At 50.4% G+C, this 19,018-nt stretch overlaps 1 protein-coding gene and 2 pseudogenes across 1 annotated transcript; 2 read left to right on the top strand and 1 right to left on the bottom strand.

The window, feature by feature from the left end:
* Nucleotides 1-659: 659 nt before the first annotated feature.
* Nucleotides 660-811, top strand: LOC123951309 (annotated as a pseudogene).
* Nucleotides 812-4,872: 4,061 nt separating this feature from the next.
* Nucleotides 4,873-11,447, top strand: TMEM177 (transmembrane protein 177). The gene is made up of 2 exons (XM_046019803.1): nucleotides 4,873-4,903; nucleotides 6,914-11,447. The coding sequence occupies exon 2, from the start codon at nucleotides 6,936-6,938 to the stop codon at nucleotides 7,869-7,871; it is 936 nt and encodes a 311-aa protein (XP_045875759.1). The 5' UTR covers nucleotides 4,873-4,903; nucleotides 6,914-6,935; the 3' UTR covers nucleotides 7,872-11,447.
* A 997-nt stretch (nucleotides 11,448-12,444) lies between these two features.
* LOC123950450 overlaps nucleotides 12,445-19,018 on the bottom strand; it is a 61,118-nt pseudogene continuing 54,544 nt past the window's right edge.

Consider the following 19,018-nt stretch of genomic DNA (forward strand, 5'->3'; position numbering starts at 1 on the left):
AGAGACCCTCAATAGCCAAAACAATCTTGCAAAAGAAGAACAAAGTTGAAGGACTCACACATCCTGATTTCAAAACTTACCACAAAGCTACAGTTATCAAGTCAGTATGGTACTAGCATAATGGCAGACGAATAGAACAGAATACAGAGTCCAGAAGTAAACTTATACAGATACAGTCAAATGATTTTTGGCACGGGTGCCAAGACCATTCGATGAGGACAAGACAGTCTTTTCAACAAATGGTGCTGGGCAAACTAGATATCCACATGCAAAAGAATGAAATTAGACCCTTATCTAACTAACACTGTATGCAAAAAAATTAACTCAAAATGGATAAGAGACATAATGGTAAGACCTAAAACTGTAAAACTCCAGAGGAAAGCATAGTTGCCATGGGGTGATAGGGCTTCATGATGCTTCATGATGCTGGATTTGGCCGTGGTTTTTGGATATGACACCAAAGGCATAGGCAACAAGAGAAAATAGACAGATTGGACTTTGTGAAAATTTTAAAACCTCTCAAAAAGCATCAAATGGCAATGTCCACAGAGTAAAAAGGTAACCAATAGAATGAGAGAAAATGTTTGCAAATCACATATCTGATAAGGGATCAATATCCAGAGTCTAATGAGAACTCCTGAAACTCAGTAACAAAACACATCGCTTCTCGGCCTTTTGGCTAAGGTCAAGTGTAGTAGCTGTTCTTATCAGTTTAATTTCAATAACAAAACAAAAACTCAATCAAAACGTGGACAAAGCACTTGAATAGACATTTCTTCAAAGAAGATATATGAATGACCAATAAACACATGAAAAGATGTTCAATATCACTAATCACTAGGAAAGTACAAATCAAAACTATGAGATACCATCTCACACCCATTAGGATGCCTGCTATCAAAATGCCCAGAAAACAGCAAGTGTTGGTGAGGATGTAGAAAAATTGGAGCCCTCGCTCACTGTTGATGGGAATGTAGCTGGTATAGCTTTTGTGGGAAACAACATGGCGGTTCCTCAAAAAAAAAAAAAAAAATGCCATTTCATCTAGCAATTCATTTCTGGGTTCATATAAAAGATTTGAAGACCTGTACCCCTGAAACAAATAATACATTATATGTTAATTTTTAAAAAAGATTTGAAAGTGAGGTCTTGAAGAGATCATTTGTACACCAATACTCATAACAGCGTTTATTCACAACAGTTGAAAGGTGGAAACAATTAATGTCTATTAACCAATGAATGTACTAAACAAAATATGATGCATACATATAATGGAATATTTTTCAGCCTTAAAGAGAAAGGAGAAAAAAAAAAAGAGAAAGGAGATCCTGTCACATGCTTTAACATGGACGAAACTTGAGGATGTTATGCCGAGTTATATTTCCCCTTCACAAAGAGACAAATACTGCATGTTTCCACTTACATGAGATACTTGGTCAAAATTAGCCACTGAAAGAAGTACTTACTATTTACATTGACCGAGAGGAGGGAACATGCCATGCCATGTGGGGCAATGGGGGAGGTACCAGGCTCAGTCAGGAAGAAGAAGGAGCTAGTAGAAAGCAGGGCCCAGAACTTTCTCTGTTGAGGTTTCCATGGGGAGGAATGGTGAGGCAGGGGGAGAGTTTGGAAGAAGTTTGGGATTGGATAGTTTGAATAATTTTGGCAGGCTCTGGTCTTACAGGGTGGCCTCTAGTTGTCCAATACCTGACTCTGGGATTATTTAGAACAGGGAAAATGTTGGGTTGGCGTGTGAGAGCTGAAGGAGGGGGTGGGGGGTAAGGGCTCTGGATAGTTGGTTTGTCATATGAAAGGCATGCTTGTGGTGGAAGTGGGGGGTGTCATTTATTATCTCTAGGAAATAGTTAATCCCAGGAGGGGCAGTCTTTCCAGGATTAGCAAGGCCCCAAATTGTAAAACTTCATAAAATATGGAAAATTTTAAAAACGACTCAAACACTGCCTCAATTCTCAGAAATCTCTGCCACCCCATCACATTGACTCCCACACTCATACACTTGACCTTGCCATCACCAATATGGATACCACCTCTGAAGCATCCATTTCCAGCCTCCTACCTTCTAATCACCACCTCCTTATACACATTAAAAAAAAATTTATTATGGAGACTTCCAAACATACATAAAGTAGAGCACAGTACAATGAGCTCTCCCCTAAACTCGTCAGGAAGCTTCAACAACTACCAACATTTTGTTGGTGTTGTTTCCTCTCAGACCCTGGTTTTTGTGGTGATGCTTGTGGTTTCGTTTGGGCTGTAATATTTTGAACTAAAGAGCAGACCTCATGTCGTTGCACCTATCAACACTTCGTTACGCATCTCTAACCGATAAGGACTTTCTGGCTTACGTAAATTTCGTGTTTCATCCCACCTAACAAAATAAGCACTCCACTACATCACCTGACAGCCCATATTCAGATCTCCCTGTGGTCTCCAAGGTGTCTTTTTTTACAGTCAACTATGAGTGCAGTTCAGGATCCCAACAAAAGCCATGCGTTGCATTTAACTGCTAAGTCTTTCACATCTCTTATTTTATAACATTCTCCTTTCCATTGTTTTTTTATGCCCTTGTCTTGTTTAGAGAAAGCGCATCATTTGCCCTGTGGACTCCAATCTAGCTAAGGTCACATATGAAAGCAGGTTATAGCACCATTTACAGACACACAAACGAGCAGCCAGACGTGGAGTCTCAGAACCCGAACAGATCTCAGTAATACAAGCTAATAGCTCTATGGTCTGAACTGTGCTGGGCATTATATATGCATGAACTCATTGAGTCCCCACAATAAGCCTAGGAGGTAGATGGTACTCTCGTCTCATTCTTTTTTTTTTTTTAAGATTTTATTTATTTATTTGTCAGACAGAGAGAGAGAGAGAACACAAGCAGGGGGAGCAGCAGGCAGAGGGAGAAGCAGACCCCCCCCCCCCCCCCCCCGCTGAGCAGGGAGCCCCAATGCGGGACTCAATCCCTGGACCCTGGGATCATGACCTGAGCTGAAGGCAGTCGCTTAACCGACTAAGCCACCCAGGCACCCTACTCTCATCTCAATTTATTGATGAGAACGCTGGGCCCTGAAAGGTTCACTCACCCAAAGTCACACAGCTAGGAGGGGATGGAGCCAAGATCTAACCCCAGCAGTCCGGCTCCAGCATCCGTGCTGTTCACCATTTCTACATTTACATCCGGTCACGGGCCCCTTTACGACAGACTTCCAAGGCCAGGATTCAAGGGAGACCCCCAAATGCCATCCAGGGGCGTGTGATTTGAAGCACCTCCCTCCCCTGTCTTCAGTTATACAGATAAGGATATCCAGGAAACTTTTACAATTAGGATGTAACAAGATCCTTTAAGACCGATATTATCCTCACTTTAGAGATGAGGAAACCGAGATCCGGAGGGGTGACATCCTTTACAAAAAAGCAAGAGCCCCCTGCCTCCTAAGAAAGTTCTCTTTCCCTAGGCTGCAGTCTCCCTGAGCACTGCTTCTGAGCTGAGGCACCAGCCCAAGTCTGGGGGCAGCCACAGCAGATCTCGGTTCTTCTCTAGTGTCAGCACGGCTATCTCTGCCGGACCAGCCTGTGGCTCCAGAAGGAGCTGCTGAGCCAAGCCTGAGACAGGAAACGCCAGCCCCATACCTTGAATCAGGTATGGTCCCGACTAACCATTACAGCTGGCTCTTTTGTGGTCAAGAGCCCTGTAGAAAGGGCTGAGCTGGTGGCTTGTCTGGAAACCTAAGGGTCCACAGCCTGCTAAACGTTGGAAGCCCCATCCCAATGCCCACAAGCTTCTGGATCTCCTTACATCTCACCTTCCCTCGCAGTCTCACCTTTCCACCCAGGAGATCAGTTCTTTTCCCCTCTTACTCCAGGGCTTGGATGGAAAAGAGTCAGACACAGAGGCCAAGCCCACTTGGGAGAATTAGCAAGACCCACTAGGCTGAATTTGAATGGAGGCAGGAGATGGAACGGGAAATGTACAGGGACAGAAGTCCTGTGCCATTCAGGTGCATGCTAGGTGCACACGAGCTGCTCAAGCTAAATGCCTCCTTTTCTTTATCTGTAAAATGGGAATAATGTATTTCGTATGTCCACAGACTCTTTCTGTAAGGGCCAGATAGTCACAATTTTAGGCTTTCTGTATCAGCCTGTCTCTGCTGCTGGGTAACTGCCCTGGTAATAAAATAAAGCCCAGAGCGGCTCACTGGCAGTGAACTCTTCCAGACAGGAAAGGCCACCGACCCGGTCGTCACGTGGACATGGGGCTCCGATGGGGGCTTAGCCGTAAGCCACCTCCTGACCCACGCAGAGCCGCTGTTTCCTGAAGGCGGCCTTTCCAGTGCAGACAAGGAAGCCCTAGTCCGCTTTGGTCATCCTGAAGCGAGAGTGTTGCAGTTCGCAGCCCCACCGCAAGGTGCTCCGACTCCAGCCGCCAGCCGGCTAGTCTCCGTGCCACGGGCCCGCCCCCCGGAGGCCCGCCCCCCGGAGGCCCGCCCCCCGGAGGCCCGCCCCCCGGAGGCCCGCCCCCCGGAGGCCCGCCCCCCGGAGGCCCGCCCCCCCGGAGGCCCGCCCCCCCGGAGGCCCGCCCCCCCGGAGGCCCGCCCCCCCGGAGGCCCGCCCCCCCGGAGGCCCGCCCCCCCGGAGGCCCGCCCCCCCGGAGGCCCGCCCCCCCGGAGGCCCGCCCCCCCGGAGGCCCGCCCCCCCGGAGGCCCGCCCCCCCGGAGGCCCGCCCCCCCGGAGGCCCGCCCCCCCGGAGGCCCGCCCCCCCGGAGGCTGCTCTGCTCCGAGTCCGCCCCCGTAGTCCCCGCCCCCAGAGCGCGGGCCGGCGTGCTCTGCGCCAGACCCGCCCCGCGCACGTGTCGCGGCTACCCAGGCTGCGGCGGAGAAGGTGAGCCCCGGTACGCGCGCGCGCGCGGGTGTTTTCGCGGAAGTGGGACGGGCCCCTTCCCCAGGGTCCTCTCCAGCTTCGTGGTCGAGCTGCAGGGCTCACCGTAAGGAGCTGCCGGGATGGACGCCCAACGGGGAGCCCTCTGCGAAGGTCCCGCAGCCCTTCCTCGCCCAGCCTGGAGCAGGGCCTTGGCACCGGTGGGCCTGGGGGCTTTGGGGCTTTGTCCAGGACCCTTGCTTTCCTGGCTTTAGTCCCTTGGTTGGGAATATAGGCCCAAGTGATGTGCCCCTTTAGGAATTTTCGTGAAAACAGGCCAGGCGGTACCCCATGTTGTTTGCAGCAACCTACGTGCTAATTAAACCGCGATCACAAGCAGGCAGGAAGACAGTAAGCTTCAACCAAAGTAAAATAATTATGAATTCTTGCTGAAATATTTATGGATGAAATAAGAGGACACCCGGGATGTGTTTCAAAATAAGCCAGTTGGAGGAGGAATGTGGGTGGGAGAAGAGAGGAAACAAGATTGGCCATGAGTTGGTTGAAGCTGGCTAATGTGCTGTTTTGTCTACTTATGTAGATATTTGTAATTTAGAATTAAATTTTTTTCTGAAATGAAAAGCTCCTGATAGCCTGTGTGCCTGTGTTAGCTAGGGGTGTCAGGACAAGTATGGATGGCAGAATTTTATTTTCACGGGATCTGGAGGCTCAAAGTCCAAGATTACAGTGTCAGCATGACATTTCTTCTGAGACCGCACTCACTGGCTTGTAGATGGTCACCTCTGGCTTGTGCCCTCTCATGGTCTTTCTCCTCTAAGTGTCTGTGTCCTAATCTGTTCTAAGGACACCAGTCAGGTTGGATTAGGACCTACCCTAATGACCTCACTTTAAAGACCCCCATTTCTTTTTTTTTTTTTTTTTTTAAAGATTTTTTTTATTTATTTATTTGACAGAGAGAGAGATCACAAGTAGGCAGAGAGGCAGGCAGAGAGAGAGGAGGAAGCAGGCTCCCCGCGGAGCAGAGAACCCGATGCGGGGCTCGATCCCAGGACCCTGAGATCATGACCTGAGCCGAAGGCAGCGGCTTAATCCACTGAGCCACCCAGGCGCCCCAAGACCCCCATTTCTAACTACAGTTACATTCTGAGAGGCTGGGGCTTAAGACTTCAGCATATGACTTTGGAGGGGACCCACCACTCAGCCTTTAACTTCGCCACTTCGCTAGTTTGGGGTTTCGTCCAATTAATCTATCTCTGCCTCAGTTTCCAATGTTCAAAAATAAGAGCAATATAATTAGGTCATGGAGTTGTGAGGATTCAGTTGTTGGACAGTCTATATAAAGTTCTCAGAATTGTGTCTAGCGTACAGGAAGTAAGAAGTTGAATTTAGGTTTCACCTATAAATTAGGGATCGTAGGGGGGCGCCTGGGTGGCTCAGTGGGTTGGGCCGCTGCCTTCGGCTCGGGTCATGGTCCCGGGGTCCTGGGATCGAGCCCCGCGTCGGGCTCTCTGCTCCGCGGGGAGCCTGCTTCCTCCTCTCTCTCTGCCTGCCTCTCTGCCTGGTTGTGATTTCTCTCTGTCAAATAAATAAAATGTTAAAAAAAAAAACAACAACAACAAAAAAAAAAAAATTAGGGATCGTAGGACTTCAGAGTGGGATGAAGAGTGGAGTGAGGCCGTTGGTACTTCATGCTGTGCCTAGCCATGGGAATAAAAGTAACAATCACAGCATTATCACAGGGGGTGTCGGCTGCTGTCCCAGACCACTTGTTTCATGTGCGTTCATTCATACGTTCATCGCAGCCACCCCAGGGATGCCATTGTCGGGTGCCTGTTTGGCCAGTGGGGAAGGTGGTACACAGAGATGGAGGTCGGATTTGAACTCTGGCTCGAGAGCTCATGCTCTTAACCACCTCCCTGTATTGCCTCCGTTCCAAAGGATGTGGCCCTGGGCCATGTTAGTTGGCCAGCTCACCCAGGGGACCGTTGGCTGATTCTCTTTTTCTTGGCCCAGGTTGACAACGGTGTGGACACTCATGGCCGGTCCCCTGTGGCGGGCTGCAGCGTTTGTGCAGAGACACAGGACAGGCCTGTTGCTGGGTTCCTGTGCAGGGCTGTTCGGGGCCCAGATCTCATACCACCTCTTCCCAGATCCCGTGATCCAATGGCTGTACCGGTACTGGCCTCAGGGCCAGCCAGCCCCACTCTCCCCAGAGCTGGGGGGGCTCTTCAAAGAAGTGCTCCAAGACATCGGGGTCCCCTCAGGCCGCAGCTACGAGGCTTTCACCACGTTCACCTTCCAGCCCGTGAGTGCTGGCTTCCCGCGACTCCCTGCGGGGGCTGTGGTGGGCATCCCAGCCACCTTCCTGGGAAGAACATTGACCAACACCAATCACCCAGTGGTGGTGCACGGGCAAAGAGTGAACTGGCAGAGCCCAGCAGGCGCCCGGCTGAGAGATGCCTTGACCCTGTCCCATGAGGCCCAGAAGTTTGCCTTGGCCAAGGAAGTGGTATACCTGGAGAGTGGTGCAGCCGCCCTCCAGGCCCTGCCGGCCCCAGCTTGCCTAGCAGGAACCTGGGCCCTGGGCGTGGGTGCCAAGCATGCACTGGGGCTCTACGGAGGCCCCATGAATTTACGGGCGGCCTTCAACCTGGTGGCAGCAGTGGCGGGCTTCGTGGCCTACGCCTTCTCCACGGACTCTCTCACTCATGCCCTGGAAGGCTGGCTGGACCGTCGCACAGCTGCACTGTCTGCAGACTATGCCCGGGGGGGCGTGGAGTTCTATGAGAAGATTCTGTCGGGCAATGTAGCCCTGCGCAGTCTCTTGGGCAGTCACGGAGAGAAGCTGTATACGCCCAGCGGGAACGTCGTTCCCAGACACTGGTTCCGCATCAAACATTTACCCTACACGACCCGCCGGGACTCCGTGCTGCAGATGTGGAGGGCAGCACTCACCGCGGGCCGTTCCTGAGAGGCTCATCACAAGGACGGATGGGGTTCATGCAGGCATCACCCTGCCGTTGACTCTGGGGGCTCTTGGTGCCTCCGGCCCCAGAGCCCAGTGTCAAATGAATCAGAGACCCTGAAACGAAACAGCCTAGATTCTACCCCTGTCCATGATTCCAGTGACCTTGGGCGAGTCCCTTTTGAATCTGAGCCTCAGTTTCCTCCGCTATAAAATGGGGGGTTTGTAAACCACCTGACAGAATTTGGGGGTTGCGTGAGCTATGAACAAAAGGACCTGGCCAAGAGATCACGCCATCAATAATGGGATGAACCCCCTTGGTCTTAGAATTCCAGCAGGCTGTGGGAGTCAGGCCACATCTCCCCACCAGAAGTGCTTGGACGGGAACACTTTCCTACAGTGAAGAACCACCGTGTAGTTCACCTGGTGGTCTCCTCTCACTTCCTCCCACCATGGGACAAAGTAAAGCTTTAGAGGCCCAGGTGAGAAGCTAGCATGGCCCTGAGAGGCTGGGAGAGGGAGCTTGAGATGGGATTTCAGAGCAGGTTTACCCAGGCCTGATGGCATGCTCAGACAGAGCCCCTTGGCCTGAAAGGGAGAGAAAGCGTTGCTGGAACCTGGCGAGACCTGTAGCATGGGAGACTTGGCAGGAGCTCTGGCCAGAGGAAGAAGAAGGAATGAGCCATTGCAAAACCAAGGCCTTGCAGCAAGGATTGCTGATGTAGTCCAGAGCGTGGCCAGTACCTGGAGAGGAGAGGACCGGGGGTGGCAGGGAGGAAGCAGGGTGGAGGTGGGTGAGATGGACTGGGCCTAGTGTCACACCCGGGGCCCAGGGGAATGCTGCACCCTTACTCTGTTCGTTTCCTTCAAGGCTTCCTGGTAGCAGGTAGAGAAGACCCCACTTTTAATCCCTGGACAGGAGACCCCTTCCCAGGGAAGGTGAGGGCAGCCTTGGCCAGAAAGCCAGACTCACTTGGCCATTCATGTATTTTTATTGCCGATTGTGTTTTCCCTGGAAGAATGGAAGCATTCAGGCCTGGCGCCGGTGTAATTCAGGGTGAAGAGACGGGGCCACACCCCGGGAAGGGCGCAGCGCAGTACCAGGAAGCCTGCTCGGCCGTGGCACGCACTTCCTGCCGGAGACCGAGTGGGCAGTGAGCAGGGTGCGGTGGCAGGTCTTCCTGCTGGGTCGGTCACAGTGGCTGGAGGTCAGTGCTCTGGCTCCATTCGACCAGCATGGGGGTCCCAGTGTTCGGCCTGGGCAGACACCCCATCCCTCAGATCTGGGATGGCCGTGGGCACATGCTTGATGAATGCAGAGGTGGACAGATGAGTTACTGAGTGGGTGAGCAAGTCTGCACTCTGGGAAATGCCACTGCAGGGGACCCCTTGGCTTGTCATCCAAGTGCTGCTGCCACGTGTGACTGATCTTGGCCAGAGAATTGTAGCTTGGGTTCTGGATTCGAGGAGCTCCAGCTGCTCCCCGCCGCCCATGCCAGTGGCTTTCAGTACTGCAGGAGCAGGGTGTTATGTTCCCCAGGTGGTTCCTCCAGGCCATTGTCCCCACCTCTCCCAGTTCTTGGACATGCAGGTCTAACTGGGTTCCGTCCTGCCTACAACCCTCTGCGGGTGTCCCGTAGCTTTCTGGCTAGAGCTGCCTCTCTGAGCCCTGACCTAATGGCCTCTAAGGCGGTCTGGTGCCCCCCCCCCCCACCCACCCCCACCAGCTGTATGGAGCCTAACCTCAGGAGCCCTTTGGTTCCTTCACTGCTGGCCCCCTCCTTCCTCAGTGCCTGGGTCTGGGCTGCTCTCAACCCCCTGACTCCCAAACCTTCCCATTCATGCCTGCCCCACGCCCTGTACCTCTCCGCCCCCCTCAGGGCTAACTATAAAGAAGTTACCCGGCAGATAGTGCTCAGCCTCCCCTCCACTGAAACGTACCATCTGCAAGGGCAGGGTGGTGGGTCTCGTTACTGCTCTGGACTGAGGCCTTCCATAACATGTTTGAAGATGCGAGCAGGGCTCTGAAGCTACAGCAGCCAGGCCTGGCACCCTAGAGACTGAGCCATGACTGTTCGGCTGACTGCGCACATGGGCAAAGCCATTGAATCCTATGTGACCCTGTCCTGGCTTCCCATCTTGGGACTCTGGACTGGCCTGGATCTGGGGTTGCTGTTCCTATGGGGGACACAGGACACTCTGGTCACTCCCAGTAGAGCACAGATTCCCACTCGGGCCACCAGGCCCGCCCCCCAAGGAGCTTTAGGAAAAAGGGGAACCTCCAAGTTTTATGATACATTGTGCCCCCACACATGGATTTGGCGTTTGTTCCCAGAAAGCTTCAGAAACGTGCTCCATGGCTTCATAGATGGGCCAGGTGGCAGGGGGTTAGCTGGTACAGGTCGCATCTTTCCTCAGATGCCGTCTGCGTGCCTCAGTCGTCAGCATTGCCCTGCTTCCCAGGCGAATGTTGTTCTCCCGGGTACCCCCCCGCCCCCCCCAGCTACATGTTCACAGTTCTCTGAGTGTGAATGTGCAAAGATACCCAACACCCCAGAACAGTCCTCCATAGGATTCCAAACTAGGCTACCTGACAGGGTACCGGAACACAAATGCCCTCCGTGCCCCTCCCCGTGCCTGCACGCATGCGGACACAGCTGGAACACAGCAAAGAGAGTCCCAGAGTCTTATGCCATCACTGGTTCTTCCTGTTCCTGACCTTAGGCCACACTGCCTTGTCCAGCAGCCACAGCGCTGTGCCCCCTGCAGCCGTGCCTGTAACTGGCGCATGCACATGGGACCCACATCCCCAGGCAGGCTCATACCCCAGGCCGGGCTGGAACAGATGTGTGGGTCCTTACCCAGCGAGGCCTCCCACCCACTACAGCCATACAGTAACACCCACGGGGCCTCTCTTGTGCACCAGACACTGCAAGCTTCCTAGAATCTTTTTTCACTTAGCCCCAGATTGGAAGAGGTAGTTGGTCATGTCATTTCAATTTTACAGGCAAGGAAAGAGCACAGAAAGGTGAAGAAATGGGCCCCAAACCATAAAGCTTTGAAAGTGACAGAGCAAGGATTTGAAGTCAGCACCCTGGTTCCAGATCCCTGTTGGGAGGCCTTCATTTACTCTGTCCTGTTAATCCTGAGGGTTTTGTCGTGTAAATTTGTGCTGTGGCCTCTACAGCCTTTCTTCCACGCCGGTTAGAGATGACTTTCCGACCTCACCTCTCGTCAGGAAAAAATGGCCACTAAGCAGATCTTTCTGGAACTTCCAGGGGAGACCCTTTCAGCTAGCTGAAGAGGAGGGGGCCGCCCAGTCCATGGGGTGGAAGCGCCATAGGTTACAGAGCCCTTGGGCCCGGCTGAAGACAAGGTTACTTTGGGAAGCAGGAGAGGACTCAGCCGCCAGCTGTGGGGTCAAATGCTGGTCCTCCCACTTCAGCAGAGGGACTTTGAACAAGTGATTTCACATTTCTGCCCGCGAGCTTTCTATTAAATGGGGATGTTAACATGTAGCTCCTGGTAGTGTTTTGATAAAATGAAATAAAGTTTGCAAAATGCAAAGCCAACAAGAGTATATAGTAAGTTTTATTTTATTTTTGGTAATAATGACCTGTCTTTATCATTTACTGCATTTGACAGAAATTACCCTTTTAAATTTTTACCTGTGACACTTCTACTTAGTTTAACTGTGACATGTACAACGTAGTGTAAATTAACCTCCATATTTTGTCAAAATACCGTCTTCATTCTTTGATCATGTCACACGCAGCCCACACCCACTCCTGTGCACCCACAGCCGAGCCATACTTCCTCAGTGGGACCCAGGAATAAGAGGTCTGTTCAAAGTCTCAGCAGAAGGGAATACACTAACTTTTTTTTTTTTTTTTTTAAGATTTTATTTGTCAGAGAGCACGAAAGCCCGGGAAGCGGCAGGCAGAGGGAGAGGGAAAAGCAGCCTCCCCGCTGAACTAAGAGCCCGATTCAGGACTCGATCCCAATGTGGGCTGAAGGCAGCAGCTTAACCAACCGAACCACGCAGTCAGCAGTAGCTCCTTAAAGACTAAGGTCTTGAAAGGATTAGTGCTCAATGTTCTCAGCACAACAACGCATTTTAGTCCACAAGGTATTTTGGCAACGCTTCATCTGGGCAAGAATAGGGGCTTTTGAAAAATAAAGCTTTAAGGGATGCCTGGGTGGCTCAGTGAAGTGGCTGCCTTCCGCGTGGGTCATGATCCCAGAATCCTGGGATTGAGCCCCGCCTCGAGCTCCCTCTGCATGCTGCTCCCCCTGCTTGTGTGTTCGCTCGCGCTCTCTCTGGCAAATAAATAAATAAATACTTTAAGAAAGCTTGCTTGCTATTTTAGGGCTCAATTTTAACATAATGTAAAAGTTTAAAGTCTTTTTACATTTTAAACAAATAAAACCTCAAAATTACTGATTGGTTCAAAATGGTTTTACGGAGAAGAACAAAATCTGTAACAAAAACATGGCACCAAGGGCGAAGTCTCCACCATTTTTAAGCAAAGTGTACAAGGGTTCCAAGGATGACAGGGCAGGAAAGGGGCCCATTCAGTTACAGCAGCAGGCAGTTTCTCTTCCTCTTCTTGACAGGAGTCGGGTAGAGAAGCACTCGCATCTCTTCATCAAACACTGTCCGAGGCGTCACTGCGGGAGAGCCAAGCACCCCCAGTGTTTAGAGCACCGATCTCCTTAGCTGTGGTCAAACACCACGGTAGGTGATGGGAGTCGGCTTCTTCTCCTGCAGATTCTCAATCGTGTCTTGGTCACCACTGAATCAAGTTTAGTCCCCACCAAGATGATGCGGGTGTTGGGACAGTGATGTCATACTTAAGGGTACCATTCTGCTTGAACATTTTCAAATGATGCAGGACTCCCTAAGAGAAAAGCAAATTAAGAACACATCTGTTTGCAATAGGATAAGGGACTTCATCTGTCCTAATTTTGTCCAGCTGTATCCCATAAGCCCAGATTCACCGGTTTTCCATCTACCAGAATATTGGCAGAGTCGTTGTTAAAGACAGTGGGAGGGGCGCCTGGGTGGCTCAGTGGGTTAAGCCGCTGCCTTCGGCTCAGGTCACGGTCTCAGGGTCCTGGGATCGAGCCCCACATCGGGCTCTCTGCTCCGCAGGGAGCCTGCTTCCCCCTCTCTCTCTGCCTGCTGCTCTACTTGTGATCTCTCTCTCTACGTGTCAAATAAGTAAATAAAAATATAAAAAAAAAAAGACAGTGGGAATATATCCCCCAGGAAACGCATTGGTTGTGTAGCTGATCAGTAGGGAAGTTTCACGTACAGCTCCATCTCCCACCACCACACACCTGATGATCTTTGTCGGGGTCACTCATCGGGCTACAGCAGGTGAGGGGGACAGGGTGCTGGGACTGCTGTCCACACCACCTTGCCCTCTGCTGATGGGGAACTGGAGCCCAGTATATATGGTAAGTTGTTTTTTTAATAAATATTCTGTTTATTTATTAGAGACAGTATGAGTGGGGAGAGCAGCAGAGGTGGAGGGAAAAGGACAAGCAGACTCTGCTGGGTGGAGAGCTCAACGTGGGGCCGATCCCACAGATCCCACAGCGCTGAGATCACGACCCCAGCCAAAATCAAGAGTCGGACACCCAACCGAGGCACCCAGATACCCCAATATAGTAAGCTTTAAAAGAAGATTGGTTTTCTGGGATGCCTGGGTGCCTCAGTCAGTTAAGTGTCTGCCTTTAGCTCAGGTCCTGGGATTGAGTCCCACATCAGGCTCCTTGCCCAGCTGGGAGCCTGCTTCTCCTCTGTCCCTCCCTCTACTGTGCTCTCTCTTTCTCTTTCTGACAAATAAATAAAATCTTTAAAAAAAAAAAAAAAAGAAGAAAGAAAGAAAATTGGTTTCCTACATTCTGTGCTTTTAAGTGGGTCAGGTACCAGGGTGTTCAAGGTCTTGGAGTTGCTGCCCCAATACCAGCAATTCCTTGAGACTAGAACCTTCCCAGGGAATTCACTGCTGCCTAATACAGGTCTGTGTTGATAGCTTTTCAAAGTCCCAATTAGGACAGTTCCTTAGCTGTCTTGGTTGCTATCAATTGACAACTGGGAAATTCCTTGGCAGCCCCCGGGAGCAGAGGACCCATGTGATCCTAGGGTAGATAGCAGGCCAGGGAAGAGGGCATTAAAATGGGAGATAGTCATTTACACTTAACACACTGGTAATTTTAAAATACTAGAATTTTAAAATATTAAAACCACCCATGTTAGGGTGGTTGTTGTAAAATTAGTACAAGCTTGTGCTCTTGGTGGCATTTGTAGTAGACAGCTCCCAAGACGGCCCCCAGTGCCCCCCACTCCTGGTGCTCTTGACCTCTGTCAGCATCGCCCCTTGCTCCCCTGGTTCAAAACAAGAGAATACAGCAACATTAAGGCGCCGTCACTTCCATGATTAAGTTACAAAATGTCGTGACTTCTGTCTTGGAGCAGACGCTATTGTTTTCTCAGATGCATGCTTTGATAAAGCAAGTTGCCATGTTGGAGAGGCCCACATGGCAAGGAACTAAGGGCAGCCTCTGACCAACAGCTGGCTAAGACATGAGGCCCTCAGTCCAGCAGCCCACGGGGACCCGAATCCTGACAACAACAGAGTGAACTTGGAAGGTAATCCATCCCCAGCCAAGCGTTCAGAAAAGACCGTAACCGCAGAGACAGCACCTGGACTGTAGCCTGTGACAGACCGTGAAGCAAAGCACGCAGCTTTTGCTTGGATTCATGACCCACACAGATGCAGTGAGACATTAAATGTGGGTTGTATTAACCACTTAGCTTTACAGTAATTTTTGTGCAGCGATAAATAACTAATGTACAGGATTAACGGACATAATGTCTTTGTCTTTGGCAAAACTTGATACGGTCACAAAACTTGATCTTCTGATCCAGTAACTTGAAACCTAAAAACTTATCCCAGAGCTATAACCCAACAGAAACCAAATAGTATATGCCCGAAGATGTACATAACAGCATTCACTGTGGTAATTTTTTCAAAAAACATCAAAATAAGGGAAATGTTGGAACAGCAATGACCTAGGAAATTGTGGTACATCCATCTGTTGAATATTCTTTGGTCACCAAAAAGTGTAATTATGAAGATTTGCCGAGACATGTAGACATATTAGTTACAAAGATCAAACTTTGAGAAAATGTGAAGTACTACTTGCATGGTGATAGCAAGAATGTAACCATGGTAAGACCTGCAAGGAAATTCACCAACTTGAAAGTAAATCTGGGGACGCCTGGGTGGCTCAGTCGGTTGGGCATCTGCCTTCAGTTCAGGTGACGATCCAGGATTCCGGAACCAAGCCCTGCATCAGGCTCCCTGCTTGGGAGAAGTCTGCTTCTCCCTCTCCCTGCGTTCCTCCCCTCTGCTTGTTCTCTCTCTCTCTCTACCTCAAATAAATACAATCTTAAAAAAATAAAATAAATTAGAAAGTAAACCTGTTCTGGTGGAATTTTGAATGACTCTGCATTCAGTATAGGTAAGGACTGCCCGCTGTATGTATTTACACATACGCATGAAGGCTTACTCAGAGAGGCCCACGGACCCGCTCCCTCTCCCTGTGTCGAGGTGACAGATCCTGGCATCACAGCTTTTGGCTCTGTGTCCTTGGGGTGTGGCCAACCTTCTGTCTGTCAGTTGCCACGGCCGTCATGAAAATGTGCCGCTCAGATCTGCAGGGAGCAGACTTGACTGACGGCCGCAGCTGTTGTTTCTCTAGACCCGCAGCCACGTTCTCACTGAGGCCATGCCTCGTGGGCTGCTTTCAGCCCATGGCGGGGCTGGTGGCACTACTATGGCAGCGCCAGTCCAGTGACCTGGGGGACTCCTCCGGTGGATGACCGTGGCTCCAGGACTCCCCCGGGGCCTGGGCAGGGCTTTCTTAGAGCTGCCCTGAAGTCTGAGACCCAGTCCTCCTCCATTCCCCGCTCCTTTCCAGGTGTTAGACCTGCAAAGTGGCTCAAAGCCTCTCTCCCCAGCTTCTATGCCCTTCACAGGCGTTTTCCCCCGATCCTGCCTCTTTGTCTATTCCCCAGAGGACCCGAACTAGCAAGGTTAGTCATGCGGTCAGGTGCACCGTGAGGATCTGGGGAGCCCACCGTCCTGCAGAGGAGACAGTCTTGACAAGTAAACGGTGGGGCCGAGGCAGTGAAGACGCAAGGACCCGCCTGCTGACCCCTCGGCTTTTCAGATGTGCGGCGCAATTTTATTTAATCACACCAAGTTAGTGTGTAGGAAATTTAAATGCAACAGTATGGTAAAAACAGCAGAGAACGGAAAAATCTAAAAAGGCAGTATGCATAAAGCATGCGAATCAACGTTCATTAATGCCTTGTCTTCAGTTCCGACTGACACTCCATGCTCGCAGATTTCAAAACAAACTCTGAAATCATGATGACTGTTCTGAAGAGATCCGCACATTCAGTCAGTTTGCAGTTGGCTTGTCCTCCACGTACACAGTGTGTCGTACAGACTTGTCCCGGGTCAGGTCACAGCGCAGAGGAAAGAAGTACCTTCACGTAATTAGAAAAGATCCCCTCAGCCGCACTCAGGTTCAGACAGCCAGCATATAAAGGGCACAAAAACCGTCACAACATGGTTCCAAGGAACATAATTTTTATAAAGAAGATTGTTTGGGGCGCCTGGGTAGCTCAGTATGCTGTGTGTCAGACTCTTGATCTCAGCTCTGATCGTGATCTCGGGGTTGTGAGTTCAAGCCCCACACTGGAGCCTACTTAAAAGAGGAACAAAAAACAAATGTAAGCTTCTGTTTCCTATTTTAATTACTGAAATCTCTATCAATGACAGACTGTCACCTGTGACAATAAATGTAGACAGTAATTCGATCAAACTTCTTAGAAGACAATTAACAGTCTGACGTAACAGAAAATGATGGAAAATGTGATGTGATTCTGGGATTCCACGCTGGTTCTTTTTGTCATTTTAAAGACACATCATTGGGCCATCTGGGTGGCTCAGCCACTAGGCGTCCGCCTTTGGCTCAGGTCATGATCCCAGGGTCCTGGGATGGAGCCCCACATCGGGCTCTCTGCTCCACGGGGAGCCTGCTTCCTCCTCTCTTTCTGCCTGCCTCTCTGCCTTCTTTCTGCCTGCCTCTCTGCCCACTTGTGATCTCTGTCTGTCAAATAAATAAATAATCTTTAAAAAAAAAAAAAAGAGCTAGCATTTTATTTTAGTCTTTTATTTTACTTTGTACCCAGTACTCTATCCTACCAGAAGCTATTCAACTTAACCAACAGAAAAAAAAAAATGATTTCTGACTAGATTTATAGGGGACACACACTTTTAGATCATCAAACTGCCTAATCAAAAGTACAGTAATAAAGATGAAAATGCCTCCTCTTTCTTTTAGAAAATAGTACCTTATAAGCTTGCTGCATCTCGAATGTCTGATCGAACAAGGAACTGTTAACCTGAGTTATGATAAATCATCCCTCAGACGTTAATCTAAAAACGAACTTTCTACGGAAGAAGGAACTATTTGAACACGGGAGAAACAATCCCTTATTCAAATCCCCTGGAAGTGAAAACGGCTGCAGATTTGCAGCATTTAGACAACTATGCTTCAACACGCCCTGTCTTAGGAACTGAGATGAAGACATCTAGAGAGCAGACAAAATGGATTTTTTCTTCAGAATTTTAGTCACACTCCCGATACTCAAAAGATTTCAAAGCAAATACGGCCCATAATATCTCAAGCGTAAATGTAGATGGTGAGCCTGGGGGCGCCTGCTGGCCCAGTCAAAGAGCATATGAGGCTCTTGACTCAACGGTCATGAGTTCGAGCCCCACACTGGGCGTAGAGATTACTTTAAATAAATAAACAAACAAATAAACTGTTTTAAAAGGATGGAAAGCCTAGAGGATCTTTGAGTTCCTAAATATTAAAAAAAAAAAATCTATCACTGCAACATGTAGTTTACCCTTAGGAGTGTCAAAGAAACTATTTTAATCTTAGGAGTTTCAAAGAAAAAGACATGGATTACACACTCGTGTGCGTGCCGCACAAACCTGCATGCACACACACACACGCCAGTTAGGTAACCTGATTCCTTCTTCCCATAGCCTCACTTCCTTACAGGAAAATTATGCAGAGCTCATCATTGGTCTCCCTTGACCTAATGATCTCTGGGACCTTACTGCTGTCATTGTTACTTCTCGTATTTGAACATAACAGAATTCAAAAGCAGCTTCTAGATGGGAACCTGTTTCTGAATACCTGTATTTAACTGGAGGGTACCTAGGTGATACTAACCCAAAGGTAGGGTTCAAACTTCTGGGTTCCCCCGTAAGCTCTGATTCGCGTGAAGCTCAGAATCTTGCTTCAGACTGTGGTTCTCCAGACAGAGAGAGACGGTGGTGGCCTGAACGGGGCCGTGGCCATGGGGATGGAAAGAAGCAGGACTCAAGACTACATCTAGGAGGGAGTATTGATGCGATTTGGTGGCAGGCTGGGTCTGGGGGTGTAAGAGAGGAATGTCAGGGGTCAAGGGTCGGGAATGTCCCCTGGTTCCCCCTTGGCAGCTAGGTGTACCCTTTGCCTTTCCTGTCTCAGCTGCGGGGCTGGCAGGTGCTGAGTCCCATTCTCCTCTGGTCTCCTGGGACATCCCTCCTTCCTTACTGACTCCGTCTCCCTGGAAAGACAGTTTTGGCGGTGGCGGTGGCAGCGATTGAAGCCTGGCAGCCCACGGAATGCTTGAGAACTCCCAGACTGAGGCAGTATGCGTAAGAAGACCTCAACAGTGTTCTCTAAACCATCCACAGGTTGTTCAGGGTGAAGGCCAAGGAAGGTGAGCAGCTGGGGTCCGCAGGTGGGATCCTGCCCCGTCCTGCCTCTGCCCTCTCCTCTCCTCCTTGCACCCTCAGCCATGCTCAGCTCCAGCAGGCTTGGGAAGCACACACCGAGCCCTTGCACGGCCTGGAGTCACCTGGACTCAAAGACCCCCTAGCTCTGGACTTCTTCCAATCCAGATCCCTGGGGCCTGCCCCTGCCTGCTGCAGGGGATTGTCGAGAGAGTGGGCTGCTGGGCCCTGCCGGCTTGGCCAGGGGCTAGAGGGCAATCCCCTGGGACCTGG

Source organism: Meles meles, chromosome 9 (assembly GCF_922984935.1).
Source record: "Meles meles chromosome 9, mMelMel3.1 paternal haplotype, whole genome shotgun sequence".
Lineage (NCBI taxonomy): Eukaryota > Metazoa > Chordata > Mammalia > Carnivora > Mustelidae > Meles > Meles meles.

What these genes read in the sequence shown, in the direction of transcription:
- TMEM177 (XM_046019803.1), top strand. Translation starts at nt 6,936, where the DNA reads ATGGCCGGTCCCCTGTGGCGGGCTGCAGCGTTTGTGCAGAGACACAGG.